The sequence below is a fragment of the Suncus etruscus genome, chromosome 7, assembly GCF_024139225.1.
Source record: "Suncus etruscus isolate mSunEtr1 chromosome 7, mSunEtr1.pri.cur, whole genome shotgun sequence".
Taxonomy (NCBI): Eukaryota; Metazoa; Chordata; class Mammalia; order Eulipotyphla; family Soricidae; genus Suncus; species Suncus etruscus.
In genome coordinates, this window is record NC_064854.1 from 6,108,242 (window position 1) to 6,124,310 (window position 16,069).

The following is a 16,069-nucleotide window of genomic DNA, read 5'->3' on the forward strand; positions in this document are numbered from 1 at the left end:
AATAGAGAAAACTGCAGTAAATCTATGATAACATAAATTTTATGAGGAACTAATCACCATATATTCTCTAATATCTAAAACAGAATTCTACATTATGATGCCTTTAAAACAGTAAATATTAGAGCTTTATAAGCCTCGAAGATTACTGAGAAGAAACTTTCAAAATATCTTTAATCCCCCTGTTTTTATAGATAAGGTGATATTTAGAGAAGGTAAGTATATCTGTGGCTAGAAAAGAATATAAACAGCACATAAAACTATATATTCATTTGACACCTTCATTCCACAATTCCATTCATATTCATAATCACTTTCTGTTTTCACTTTTAAACTCGTAATTATGAAAGATAAAAAATAATATTAAATTACCATATTGTTTCCAGTCCACCCCAGGAGGTAAAAATCTCCAATATATAATGTTGTTTAGATGATTTAAGTATGAAGGGAGAGAATGAAAGCCCTTCTGATTATACCACACCTAAAAGAAAGAAAAAATCAATTCTCATGAAATTAGTTCTTAAATCCACTTTAATTTTTTTCCTCAGACAGATCCTTACTCTCAGAATATTTCTGTGTCCATTACTTTAAAAAAGACCTCAGTAGTAAATTTCAACCTAAGTTTTTAATTTCTATTTATATCAAGCATATAATTTGAAGACAAAAAATAGTTCTATTTTTCTCAGAATAAGTATGAATGTCTCTCTATAATTATATTCTCACTGAATCAAATATACTAGAACCAATGCTTTTTCTTTTTCACACAGTAAGCTAATAAAATTTGATCTGCTAATTATGGTATAAGAAGTGATTAGAAAAAAATCATTACATTCAAATTAATAACAGTATATGAAACATTAAGTTTCCGACTAATCTGAACAAAACTTTTGCTGAGCATCAGTAATAAATTAGCCTGACACAGGATAAAGATAAAGAAAGAAGCAGGAGAGACAGTGTTACTAAAGTTGACATATTAAGTAACATATAAAAATAAAATAATTAGTATTTCTTTTTTGTTTTGTTTTGTTTTTTGGGCCACACCCATTTGATGCTCAGGGGTTACTCTTGGCTAAGCACTCAAAAATTGCCCCTGGCTTGGAGGGACCATATGGGACGCCGGGGGATCAAACGGTGGTCCTTCCTTGGCTAGCAATTGCAAAGCAGACACTTAGCTCTAGCTCCACCTCACCGCCCCCTAATTAGTATTTCTATTAAACATATCATTTTATTCAAAAACTTAATTTTGCTCAATTTACTAATTCTGATCAGTGTTTTCAAAAAATATAATGTATCAGCTGTCAAATTTTGGTCTTAATTCAAATAATAAATACCGAGTTTCTATCAATAATGCTCTTTTCCTGCAACAGATAGTATTTATAGAAGTAGGACTCTGTACAGAAAATTTGTGCCAGAGTTTATACAAATTCCTACAGTTTATAGAAACTTAGGATCAGACGGAAAATTCTTTGTTTTCCAATGAGTTTTTCTAGTTCATTATATTAATCCCCGATATTTACTCTAAATATTTTATGGCAACTATTTTGTTTTGTATTCTTAAATACAGACCACTGTCTATGCAAGGAATTATATTCTCAATTACTGCTCTAGCAGCCCATTTCATTAAGCAATTCATAAATTAAACCTTTTATCTCTTTCATACTAAATCACTGTTCACTTGTAATATTTTGACTCTAAGATAACAGAATTTAAGACCTACTAACTATGAAACCTAACACAATTAGTAAAATCATAAGCTTAGCCTAAATGGCATTTAATATAATAAATACAAAGAAATTAGAAACAAATGTGAATTTATATATTTAAAAATGTATATAAGTTAGACACACTTTTGAAGACTAGGGTATAGCATGTAAAGTCCACTCTTAGAGGCTACACCAGGATCTCACATAAAGATTTATTTTACATAGAGATAAGTAGAATATTATATTTTGAACATCACAGAAACAATAAGTTGTGTTAAGATCATAGGACAGGAAAAAAGTTCTTTGTGGGACCTACAACTTTCACTAACAGTCTATAACTCTAATTTTTGACTCACTTAACAATTTAATTAGAGGGAAAATGAGAAGACATAGTAGTTTTTTAAACAAATGAAGCCTTTTTAATTTATCAATTTTAACTTTTGTTTTCAAAAAGAGTGACTTTTTAATTTTATTTTATATTTTCAATTTAAAAATGACACTTGAAGGGGCCAGAGAAATAATACAGTAGGTAGGGTACTTATCTAGGGCAAGGCTAACACTGGTTTTATTTCCATCATCACCTATGGTTCCCAGGGTCAAACCAGAAGCCATGAGCAATTCCTAGACACAGAGATAGGATAAAATCCTAATAAGAAAAGAGTACTCCAACTCCCTTTGCACCAACTCACATTATATGAATGTACATAAGCCAAATTGTAGCTACTTTGGTGGAGTAGTGCTATATATACCTTAGTGTTGGTAAACCAACACACACTCTTGGTGTGATCTGTTGATGGGATATTGGATTATTCCCTACTTGGTATTCCTCTTCTACCCTAGGGTAGGACCTGATTTTTGTCAATAAAATCTGGGATCTGAGGAAGGCAGAGGCTCATTTTCTTCCTCCATTAGGCTGCTTTCCTTCTTAGAAGCAGAAGGCTTCTGTGGTGGGATTCCTGGCTCGAGTGCTAGATTTCCTGAACCCATTATTATATCTTTTCACTGTGTGGAATATTTCCTGAGTCAACATTCGCTTCCAGACCCAAGTCTCACCAGATCCTCATTTTGGAGCCCTGGGTTCCATTAGCACTTAGGGTCTTTTCACCTTTCTCATATTCTTTATAAATTCTGTAGTTCCTACATTGGATTGCATTCACAGTGCCCATACCACCTAAGCCAAGGGCCATTATAATATTTTTGCTCTCCCATTCTGACTTTGGGCTTAACTATGTGCCTTGTTTTGTTCAATTGGCAGAAGTATGACAAGTACTTGCCTAATACAGAAATCATGTACATGTCTTTGCCATATATACTGCATATATATTGAATATATAGCATGCCTTATATATTGAATTTAAGGAGAAAGTTTTGTGTCCTTTCACAAGAACTGTTGTCTAAAACACATGACTGTGGTTTAGAAAAGTTTATTTCCAATCAGTATAATAACTGAAAGAAGATATCAATCTCCTTTTAGGAACACCTCAAGACAGACATTTTATGAAAGAAATCTAGAGTAACATTTGCTCAAAAAAGTGACTAAGTGGGAGAAAAAAATTAAAATGCATCAAATTCTGAAAACCAAATATATGCCAAACACCAAAAGAGGGAATGTGTTGACCTTTTTATTTGAATTACATGCACTCTACATACAGGTTATTTTGATTTAAAAGGCTAAACATTTAAGAAGTGAATAAATAATTCATAAAGATGTTAAAATGAAATGAATGTATTAATATAAAACCCATTCCTATACAAATTTTTCACTTTATTTTCAGAAAGACTTAAAAAAGCCGATAACTTATGCCTAATGAATTCACACGAAAGGGCAAACGAAGAAGCTGATCATTAATTACTAAAAGACTAAAGCAATAATTTGACTTGACATAACCACAAACAGTAACTGTAGATTTTTGAAACAGCAGATGTTCTTTGAAGTTCACTATGGTATTGGGGTAGTTTTTTTCTATAAAGAAGCTCACTCCTGTGTAAGAGATAGATAGATAGATAGATAGATAGATAGATAGATAGATAGATAGATAGATAGATAGATAGATAGATAGATAGATAGATAGATAGATAGATAGATAAAGATGATAGAAAGATAGATAGATGGATGATAGATGATAAATACATAGATAGGTGATAGATGATGGATAGATAGACATATAGATAGATATAGAGAAAGATTGATAGATAAATAGATGATAGATAGATAGATAGATAGATAGATAGATAGATAGATAGATAGATAGATAGATAGATAGATAGATAGATAGATGATAGATAGATGATAGATAGATAGATAGGTGATAGATAGATGATGGATAGATAGACATATAGATAGCTATAGAGAGATAGATGATAGATAGATGATAGAGATAGAGAGATAGAGATATAATAGATAGATAGTTGATAGATGGAGAAAGATGATAAATAGATAATTGATAGATAGATAAAGATAGAAATGATGATAGAAAGACAGATAGATAGATAGATAGATAGATAGATAGATAGATAGATAGATAGATAGATAGATAGATAGATAGATAGATCAAGTGATAAAATATGTACATTTGAAGTACAAAGCTTTCAATTTAATTCATGTACCCCAAATTAATCTTAAATTGGGAAAGACTAGATGCAATTTTCTTACATGCCCATTGTCTGGGAAAGCATATGTTACATTAAAAACAATAGAGGCCACATTCAAATATACTATGATAGAAAAATAAATCAAATAATGATAAAAGCAAGCAATTTTGGGCTGGAGTGTTAGCACAGCTGTAGGGAGTTTGCCTTGCACGTGGCCGATCCAGGATGGACCTTGGTTGGATCCCCGGTGTCCCATATGGTCCCCTGAGCCAGGAGAGATTTCTGAGCACAGAGTCAGGAGTAATGCCCAAGTGTAACAGGGTGTGGCTCAAAAAGCAAAAAAAAAAAAAAAAAAAAGGCAAGCAATTTTCAGAAAAATATTTGAATCATGTGCATTCCAATAACAAAGCAAAGATCAAGGAATACCAGTTCCCTAGATATCTAAAACCAAACACACAAGCTACCATTATATCTAAGAAAATTTTGCATTGATATAGATTCAAAAGTTGCAACATTTCTTATTTTGGAGTCACACTTAGCAGTGGCCAGGATTTATTCCTGGTATTGCACTCAGATATGACTCCTAGAAGTGTTTGGATTCAGAGATCTAATCTGGCTAGGCTTTGTGCAAAGCAAGAGCTCTACACATTTGAAAAAAGGTAACACTGATTGTAGAATTTGTGTTGAACTTTGAATGCATTAAATAACTGAATTATGAACAATTTTGTAAATTATGGTATTAAAAATTATAATAAAGAGCTATTTCTAAAGTAAATAAACATTTATTCTAATGTTAGTCATAATTTAATAATAATCACAATAAGGTTCAAAATCAGTAAATATATTTAGATATTTTTAATCAAACTCTGATTTTTGGTGTATATATATTGAGGTACATATATTTACAGGGGTTGGTTTTGGGGCAACACCCAGCAGCTCTCAGGGGTTACACCTGGCTCTGAGCTCAGAAATTGCTCCTGGCAGGCTGGGGGACCATATGGGAGGCTGGAAATCAAACCTATGTTGGTCTCTGGTTGGCTACATGCAAGGCAAAAGCTCTTCCCGCTGTGCTATCTCTCTGGCCCAAGTCACAAATATTTTATGTGATTCATTTATAAAGGAAGAGAGACCAGAATGAACCTCAGCTAAAGAAAAGGTCTCTTATGTCCAAAATGACTTTTTATGCCCAATAAACTGTGGCAGACAGAAGAGCACTAGGGTTCTCTTTGTGACTCAGAAACGCCATATTTGCATTCACTTAGGGGAATACTCTATTGTAAACACATAAGAGATTGCTCTGGAAGAGTTAGAATGCACAGAACCCGAGTACTAAAGAACTAGTGCATAAATTATGGAGACTTACTTGCACACTTGACTTGCACATTTATTCTTTATTTTATTTATTTTTTTTGTATTTTGGGCTACGCCTGGTGATGCTCAGGGGTCAATTCTGGCTATGTGCTCAGAAATTGCCCCTGTCTTGTGGGACCAGATGGGGTGCCTGAGGATCGAACCACGGTTGGTCATTGGACTGTGCATACAAGGCAAATGCCCTACCAGATGCACCACCACTTTGGCCCCTGCCTTGCACATGTTAGTCCTGAGTACCACCAGGAGTAATCACTGAGAAGAAAGCCAGGAATAATCTGTGAGCACTGCCTGATGTAGTGTATAACAAAAAGTTAAAAACAAAAAAGCATAGGTCCCTATATGTAGGCATGAGTATTATTATTTCTTTATGTCCTCTCAGGCTATCTAGATTTATGAAACTCATGTTTCATATTCATGTGACTATATACACTACCTATTGACTACTAAGAGAAAAGGATAATGTTATTTAAAAATACATTATGTGATCTTTCTGAAAGCATAGAACCTAACATATAATAATTAAAATTAAAACATCTGTCATGGAATCAAGTAAAGGGAGTGGGAGATTCTGGAATCATTGGTAGAGGGATGGGGTCATCGGTGGTGGGAATGGAAGTGGGAATATTGTATGCATGAAACATTGAAAAGAACTTTGGGGATCATATTATCTAATTAAATAATTTATATATGCCTAGTAAAATCTTATTTGAGTAGAAATATTAAGTAATTTCAGTCATAACAAAGACAAAACTATTCATTTTGTTTTCAGAGAAATGTTTTCATAACGTATTTTTATTTTACAGTAATAAATAATGTAATGTTGATTCCTCCCTTAAACAAAATGGTTAATGATTTTCTTAACATTTTTTTTCCTAGTACATATAGAAAAATAAAATTTTACCTTTTCTAAAGGTATTTGTTTTGATCTTTTTGAGTTGGAGTCATTAACTTCGTCTGGTATTTTCACCACAAAAGACCAACCGCCAAGCCTAATAATAGTAAAAATATGTTAGTGCTTTAATCCAGGAGAATTATGACTTTCAGAAGTATGTTATCTTTACCCATGGCCCAAGTTATAATGAATGTAGGGCTCTTTCTCTCAAAAAAAAAGTCTTAAGCCCGTCACATAGGCACAGATAGCTAATTGCACTAAAAGAAGAGATCTGGATCATTATATCAACCATCATTTTGGGTCTTTATTACCTACTAGTTACTTTATTTTATGCAGCTCTTTGACCTATTAAAGGAGATATTTATATATTTTATCTCAGTTTCCATGTGTGTTTTAGTATTTGGCAGTTTTTACCTATGAACATTAGACATTGACATTGACATTAAAAATAAAAATTAGGGGCCAGAGTGATAGCACAGTGGTAGGGCATTTGCTTTGCACCTGACCGACCCAGGATGGACCTCGGTTCGATTCCCGACATCCCACATGGTCCCCTGAGCCTGCCAGTAGCCATTTCTGAGTGCATAGCCAGAAGCCAATCTTTGAGTACCACCAGGTGTGTCCCCCCAAAAAAAATAAAAATTAATACTCTGAGAAAATAAGAGAGACTTTAAAAGGGCTAGAGCGATAGCACAGTGGTAGGATGTTTGCCTTGCATGCAGCTGACCCAGTATGGAGATGGGTTCAATCCCTGGTGTCCCATATGTTCCACAAGCTAGGAGCAATCCCTGAGCGCCAACGAGTGCGACCCCCCCCCCCAAAAAAAGAGAGAGACTTTAAAAAGTATAATACACCTCCTCTGAAGAAAATTGAGGTAAAGAAATAAGAGTATATTCCCACATCACACAATTCACTCATTTACTGCTTATTTAAGACATTTAATGTGCCAGAAACTAGTAGGAGACCTGAGCACATAAACTTCTGCCTTCAAAAAAGAAGTGATTCAACGTAATTAATTGTTATATATACACTGTCCCTGATGTGATTTATGGATTCAGGTCTAATTTAGAAAGAAAAATGAGTTATTTGTATATTTATTTATGTATTTATTTGCACATAACTGGCCAGTTTCCCAGCACCATTTATTGAAGAGACATTCATTCTTACACTCACATTATTTTTCTCCCTTATTGAAGATTATCTGCATTAGTGGTGTAGATATATCTCTGGGCTTTCCATTTCAGTCTATTTCATTAGACTGAAAATTTATCTTTATTCCAATACTATAATGTTTTATTTATGACCTCGCACCAGAAAAACGATCCATTATTTTTTTCACCAAGCTTCCAAAGATAATATTAGCTGCCAATACTTCCCAAGTAGTCTGAATCCAGCTGATATCTTTGTGGAATTCTAAGAATGGGTGGATACAGATTCTGTTTTCCCTTTCTGAATGAATCACAACAGTACAGAACCGCTCTCTAGACCCTCTGACAAAACAACCCAGCTATCTGACTGAATTCAAATAAAATGAGAAGCTGAATCTTTTATTTCAAATCTATGAATTCTTGACCATCCAAGCATGAAAGATACCTCAAAATTTTGTAGTAATGTTAGCCTGGTAGTTACACAGGAAGTCTAGTGGGAAAATTACATAGAAATCTACCGAGCTCAGTAAGACAGAGGATCCACTAGGACACAATAGCCTGGTAAATTTTTAGATACTGACTTTAATAACAGCATGGGGAAATATAAAAATTATTTCATATTGACCCTCCATTATATAATTTTGGTAATTTTATTTGCCTTTATGTTGTTAAAAACAACATGAAGTGGGGCCAGAGAAGTGGCGTTAATGGTAAGAAGTCTGACTTGCAAGTACTAGCGTAGGACAGACTGTATTTCTATCCCCCAGCATCCCAGATGGTCCCCCCAAGCCAGGGCTGATTTCTGAGCGCATAGCCAGGAGTAAGTCCTGAGCGTCAAATGGTGTGGCCCAAACAAACAAACAAGCACACACACACACATACACACACACACACACACACACAAAAAAACACAAAAAGACAAACACACACAAAAAAAACAAGATGAAGTATATTTGTGCCTGTGAGATGGTTGGCTATGATGGTGGGAAGTTTGGAACACCAATGAAGAGAATCCCACTAGTAGTGAGATTGGTATTTGAGCATTTAGTGTCAGAAATGACTGTATTGTGAGCAACTTGGGAAATCACAGTGTTATAATGAACTTTTAAAAAAACTTAAAAAATTAAATCAGGGAAGAAAAAAATTGTCCATCATATTTTGCCTTAGGATTTCATTACTTTTCATTACTATTCTATGTCATTTTGACAATATTACTCATTTTATTCCATAAGTAGGGGATTTGTTTACATATCCTAAAGCCCTTTCTTATTTATCTTTGCAGTGTTTTATAGTTCTCTTTGTAAATATATATTCCACCTCCCTTTTTAAGATGAAACCCAGATGCTTGATTTTTCTGAGGTACATTTGTGAATCGTATGACTTTTCAAATCTATCTCTCTTCTATGGGATATGGGAAAAGCATGGATTTCTGTGCATTGGTTTTGTAATATTTGACTTTACTGCACAGATATGTTGCTTCTAGGCACGTTTTTGAGGAGAGGCTTTAAGATTTTCTGAGAATAGGGGCCTGCGAGATAGCAAAGCAGCAGGGCATTTGCCTTGCACACTGCCAACATGGGATGAACCCGGTTTGATTTCTGGCATCCCAGATGGTCCTCTGAGCCAGCCTGCCAAGAGCAATTCTTTTTAATAATTTTTATTTTGATCAAAGTGGATTACAAATCATTCACAGTAGTATCTTAGGTACATAGTGACATTGAACCAGGAGTAACCCCTGAGCACTGCCAGATGTGGCCCAAAAACCAAAAAAAAAAAACCACCAGATTTTCTGAGACTATTATCATGTCCCCTGTATTAAGTTAGCTTCCTCTTTTCCTTTGTGAATACTCTCAATATATCTTCCCAATTGTGATGGCAATGGCTTATAATGCCATTTCATGGCTTTGGAGCTAGAGATATCTTCAGTAATTAAAAATCATTGGCCAGACAGAGTGAAACAAAAATAAAAATGGGATTATATTAAAAAAAAAAAAACTTCTGCATTGGAAAGGAAAGAATGATCAGTATAGCAAAGCACCCCCACAGAATGGGGTACTATATTTATTTGCCCACTTTATAGAATAAATAAAATATTATATATAATGAATTAGAAGTCTACAAAACAACAAAAATTAAACCAATCATATCAAAAACTGAGTGAGAAAGTAATAGAAAGAATTAATATTCTCAAGTAATGCTAATCACAGTCTTTAACTCACCTTGGTTTTTTATGTGGCATCAACAAATAATCCTCCAAGTTAAAGGCTGTTAGGTTTAGCAGAGTATGACCTAGGTGATTGGTTAGGTAAGGAGCACTTCTGTTTGTACATTGCTATAATGATTTCAAAGACATAAATTAAAATACATTTAATTAATTGAATACATTAATTCATAGATTTAATTAATTGAAATACATTTATAACATATATACATTGTATATTTCTTAAGCTACATATGAATTTTCCTATCTTTCAAGCTATAGTAAATTATCTATGACCAAATTTTTTAAATAATTGAGAACTGCAAACATTTGAGAATTATACATAACCACTCAATTTTATTCAGTTACTTCCAATCTTTTTCTGTATGTATGTTTGGGAAATATTTTAACAATAAAAATGGAAAATATTTTCAGTGGCGATATCTTAGCGATTCAAGCAACAAGAGTATAGAAAGGGAAAAAATATTCAGGAAAGTGTTTTTTCACTAAGTGTTCAAAGTAGAAACTTTTCTCTAATGACGCAAACAGAAACTATCCAGGACAGGGATCAGAACATAATTTCCAAATAGTTGGAGGCTTCACTCAGATGGCAAAAGCCTGAGATTCAAGAAGCTCAATTTTGTTATCATCTCAGACTTATGGCATGTTTTCATTTCCCCTGTATATTTAAGGGAAAAAAATCACAAAGTAAAATAGTTTCAATGAAATGAATAGCCTCGGGGATATTTCTATGGCTATCAATAATCAGTGGACTTTTTCTATCTATTGAAAGCATGGAAAGGAAGTTTGATAAAAGTTCTAGGCAAGATGAAATAAATTTAGTACCTATATTTAAAATACTTTTTAGCTGTTAGGATAAATAAAGTCATGAAATTTGCTTAAACATGGATGGATATGGAGATTATTATGCTGAGTGAAATGAGTCAGAAGGAGAGAGATAGACATGGAATAATTTTACTCATTTTGGAGATATAAGGAAAATAAAAAGTAGTATGGCAATAATAACCAGAGACAATAGAGATGAAGGCCAGGAGCCCAGTCCATGGTAGGAAACCTGCCACAAAATATGATATATGCAGTTAGGATAGTGATCGATCCACCGTGACAATGATGGTTGGAACTGATCACTTTGGACAAAAACTGGGTGCTAAAAGGGGACAAAGTGATATGCATGATACCACTTAATTATCAATAGTGCAAACCATAGTGTCAAACAAGAAAAGAGAAAGAGAGAGAAGTAAAATGCCTGCTTTAGAGTCAGGCAGAGAGAAGGGGGGGAAACAATAGGAGAGAAACTGTGGAAATTGGTGGCACGAAATGTACATTGGTGACTGGTGATGTAGATTGTATGACTGAAACTCAATCATGAACAATTTCATAACCATGGTGCTTAAATAAAGTAATTATATATATTTTAAAAGTAAAGAAAATGAGAATACAGGCATTTGCCATGTTTGCACCAGGCCAACTCCATAAATGCACACTTTTCTCCAATGAAATGTAAACCAAGTGGGAAAAATTCTGAGTACACTGACCACACAGCAGAGAGTTGGCCATCTCTGAAGGACAGGGTAGGCCAAGACCCCATATTGCCACAGCCATGTCTGCTGTATCCACCACCCAGAATCACTGTTTTGCCAATATCTGCCTCATTACCTCACTATGATTCTCTTCAGGGACACCAAACTGGCCAACGTTCGGATTGATCATCGTTAGTATTCAGAAGTCCAACTGATTTCTGTAACCTGAAACTTTGCTATCTTTGTTCACTCAATCTAGTATTTGATTTTATTAAATATTTGGTTTTCTGGGGCCAGAGACATAGCAATGAGGTAAAGCGTTTGCTTGCATGCAGAAGGCCGGTGGTTCGAATCCTGGCATCCCATATGGTCCCCCGAGCCTGACAGGAATGATTTCTGAGCATAGAGCCAGGAGGAACCCCTGAGCACTGCCTTGTGTGACCCAAAAACCAAAAAAAAAAAAATTTGGTTTTCTATTTTAAAATTATTTTTTATAACAATTTAACATTTTGCTTTACCCTTTCCAATTTAAATGTTTTATTTATTTAACTTCACTGGTTGCCCTAATTATAACTTGTAGTTCTACTTTAAATATATTCATCAATGTTGTCAGCAGTTTTGTATTATTTATTCAGTCCATATCATGGTTTATTCCTGCTGGATATTGATTGTGGTTTTTGTTTGCTTGTTAGTTTGTTTGTTTGGGCCACACCCAGAGGCACTCAGGGGTTACTCCAGGCTCAGTGCTCAGAAATAGCTTTTGGCTTGAGATACCAAATGGGATCTCAGGGATCAACCACCTGGGTCAGCTGCATGCAAAAAAAACATCTTACCGCTGTGCTATGATTCCAACCCTCTGTTTTAAGAATATTTTCATTTAATTCTATTTGTTGCTGTGCAACTGTTCTTAGTATTCTCTTGTGCTCCTTATTTATATAAAAAACAACTGGAATGTCTTTTTTGTTGTTGTTGTTGTTAGTCATATATTTTAGGTAAGTTTTCATTGGTTTATTTTAATCTAATTAAAATATTTTATTTTCAAATAGCCAGATAATATGGTAATAATATCCATAGTGGGAAGCTTGCCAGAAAGAGTGGGGGGAATGCAGTTAAGTGATAGAAAGGACCACTATGACAATAATATTTGAGAATAACATTCTGTTTAATAAATGCTCAATAGATGTAAAGTGATATGCAAAATACTCCTTAAGCAAGATTATTGTAAATCACAGTATCTAAAAGGAAAAAAGGAAGAGAGACAGACAGAAAGACAAACAGACAAAAGAAATACGCATGCCATGTAGGAAAGCATAAGGGTAGGTTATAGAACTGGAAGGAGAACGTGTGGAAACTGGAGACACTTGTGGTGGGAAATATGGATTGGTAAAGGGACCAATGATAGACTTTTATTATTTAATATACAAACAAATGTGGGGGTGGAGTGATAGCTCAGCACCTCGGGCATTTGCCTTGCACACAGCCAACCAAGGTTTGATCCTCGTCATCACCTATGGTTCCCCAAGTCTGCCAGGAGTAATTTCTAAACACAGAGCCAAGAGTAATTCATGAGTGCTGCTGTGCATGGCCCAAAAATCTGTTTTAAATTGTTGTAAATAGGGGCCAGAGTGGTGGCAATAGCAGTAAGGTGTCTGCCTTGTCTGTGCTAGCCTAGGGTAGACCAAAGTTCGATCCCCTGGTGTCCCATATGGTCCCCTGAGCCAGGAGCAATTTCTGAGTGCATAGACAGGAGTAACCCCTGAGCGTCACCGGGTGTGGCCCAAAACCCAAAACAACAACAACAAAAAAAAAAAACAAAAAAAAAAAAGAAGAAGAAGAATAAAAATAAAAAATAAAAATTGTAGGGGCTGGAGAGGTGGCGCTAGAGGTAAGGTGTTTGCCTTGCAAGCGCTAGCCAAGGAAGGACCGTGGTCCGATCCTCTGGCATCCCATATGGTCCCCCCAAGCCAGGGACAATTTCTGAGTGCTTAACCAGGAGTAACCCCTGAGCATCAAATGGGTGTGGCCCAGAAAACCAAAACATATAAATAAATAAATAAATAAATAAATAATAAAAATAAAAAATAAAGTGTAATTGTGTACCTCACAGCGATTCACATAAATTTATAAATTAAAATATAAGTAAATATAAGCAAGTTAAAACCATGATTGTATCAAAAAATTCAGAAAATGCTTTTGAAAATATTTAATACCCATCCATCTTTTTTTAAAATACTCTCAAGAAATAGTCATCAAAAGAGAATGCCTCTCAAGAGAAATGGCTATTGAGACAGATCCAGTCAACATCAAAATCAATGGAGAAAAACTAAGAACCATTCTTCTGAGATCAGACAAAAATTAAAGATATTCTCTTTCTCCACTATTGTCCAGTATATATATGGAAGTGTTATCACAGCAATCCAGCAATAAAAATTATAATTCATTCAAATGAAAAACAAGTTTAACTCTATCTTTTTCTCTAGATCTCTACATATACTTATATATTTATATGTAAATATACATACATATATGATGCTGATGATCAAACTTCAGTTGGGCACATGCAAGATAAGATTTTGAGAGAAAGAGCATATATATTGTGTATTTGTGTGTATATATGTATATATGTGTATGTGTGTGAAAAGAGAGAAAGTACAGGATTATATGAATGATGATCCTAAAGATACTACTAAAAATATATTAGAAACAATAACCCAGCTGGAGTGATAGCAGAGCGATAGACATTTGCCTTGCATGTTCCCAACCTAGGAGAGACTCTGGTTCAATCCCTGGCATCCCATATGGCCCCCAAGCCTGCTAGGAGCAATTTCTGAGCACAGAGCCAGGAGTAACTCTGAGCACCACCAGTTGTGGCCCAAAATCCAAAATAAATAAATTAAAACAATAGCCCAATACACAAAATAGTAGACCACAAGGCAATGAACAAAATATGTTACATTGCTCTGTGAAAACACAAATATGGAGAAAGACATAAAAGCACAATCCCATGTTAAGTGATGCTCAAAACATAAAATACATAGGATTTAACTTAGCAAAGGGCATGAAATATTGAAGAAAATGACATCACACTTAAGGCAGATTTTTGTTGTTTTGGGGCCACACCAGATGGTGGTCAGGGGTTACTCCTGGCTCTGTGCTCAGAAATCCCTTCTTACAGGGCTGTGGGACCATATTGGATGCCAGGGATGGAACCCCAGTCTGCTGATTGCAAGGCAAATGCTCTACCTGCTGTGCTCTGACTCTAATTTCTTAAAGCAGATTTCGTGACATTTCATAGGGTTTAGTATTAAATTCTATAAAAAAAGTTCTATGGGATTATTAAACTTACCATATATAAAAAACAGTCATGACAAAATTAAAGTGTATTTCTGTATTTTTGCTGCTTCATTAATAAACTTTTAAATTCCTTGGCATAAACCCAGTATACTTGAGAGTAAATACATGGTCTGTCTTTATATGTTTATTGCAATTTTCTTTCCTTTTACTTTTTTGGAGCAAAGCTGGAGGTGCTCAGAGCATACTCTGGCTCTCACTCAAGAATTATTCTTAATAGTGCTGGGGAAACATATGTATTACCCACATAGGCCTCATGCAAGGCTAACACATTGCTCCTTATACCATCTCTCCAGCCTCAGAACCTTTTCTAATTTTCTAATAGCTTTTCTTAGTGAAGCATAAAATGACTTCTGGGCACATAGCAATATATCTTATAGGTTAGATTATTGGAGAATAAAAAAAAAGCCTTGCATAGTTCTTTGAGGATTTTGAGAAGGAACTCACTAAAAGATAAACTCTGCTGTAAGAGACTTATTAACAAGGCTATAGCCATAGCTTACCAGGTAGGCTCTTGCCTTGCCTTGCATGTGACCACCCAGGTTTAATCCCCATTTTCCCAAATCTTTTAAAATAAATTCTGATCAATTTTCTTTTTTTTTTTTTTTTTTTTGGTTTTTGGGCCACACCCGTTTGACGCTCAGGGGTTACTCCTGGCTATATGCTCAGAAATCGCCCCTGGCTTGGGGGGACCATATGGGACGCCGGGGGATCGAACCGCGGTCCTTCCTTGGCTAGCGCTTGCAAGGCAGACACCTTACCTCCAGCGCCACCTACCCGGCCCTGATCAATTTTTCTAACCAGATAAATTTGTTCTCCATAAATTACATACCCTTTACCCACACTAATAGTGGGATCTGAATTTATAATATGTTTATAAAATTAATATATAGTTGTAGAACTCAATGCAATCTTAACTTTTAAGTTTTTAAGACCTGAATAAAAAATATTATAAAAGCCATGTGACCATTCTGCATTAACTAGTTAAACAAAATTTCTCCACACAGGCTATTTCCAGCTTTTTCATCATTAAGTATTTGTTTAATAAATCCCACTAGAGATTATTTGACTATGAATAATAGCTAGTAAACCCACTATTATAAATGATTTATCATATCCATGTTGCCTAAAAATTAATTTTATTTATGAGACATCACAAAATAGCATCTAATAAAGTAAAGCTAAAAGTAATAGAATCATAAAAAACTGAAAACTTTGCAGGTGAGTTACCGTACGTTCATTCATATTTATTGATGCTTAGATTTAAAAAAAGA

At 34.6% G+C, this 16,069-nt stretch overlaps 1 protein-coding gene across 1 annotated transcript in view; it reads right to left on the reverse strand.

Moving 5' to 3' along the window:
• Positions 1-16,069, reverse strand: part of ABCA13 (ATP binding cassette subfamily A member 13) — a 288,890-nt gene that overhangs the window by 76,647 nt on the left and 196,174 nt on the right. Inside the window, 3 exon segments of the mRNA XM_049777030.1 lie at positions 370-478; positions 6,565-6,652; positions 9,923-10,035. Of these exon segments, the coding sequence (XP_049632987.1) occupies positions 370-478; positions 6,565-6,652; positions 9,923-10,035 (310 nt within the window).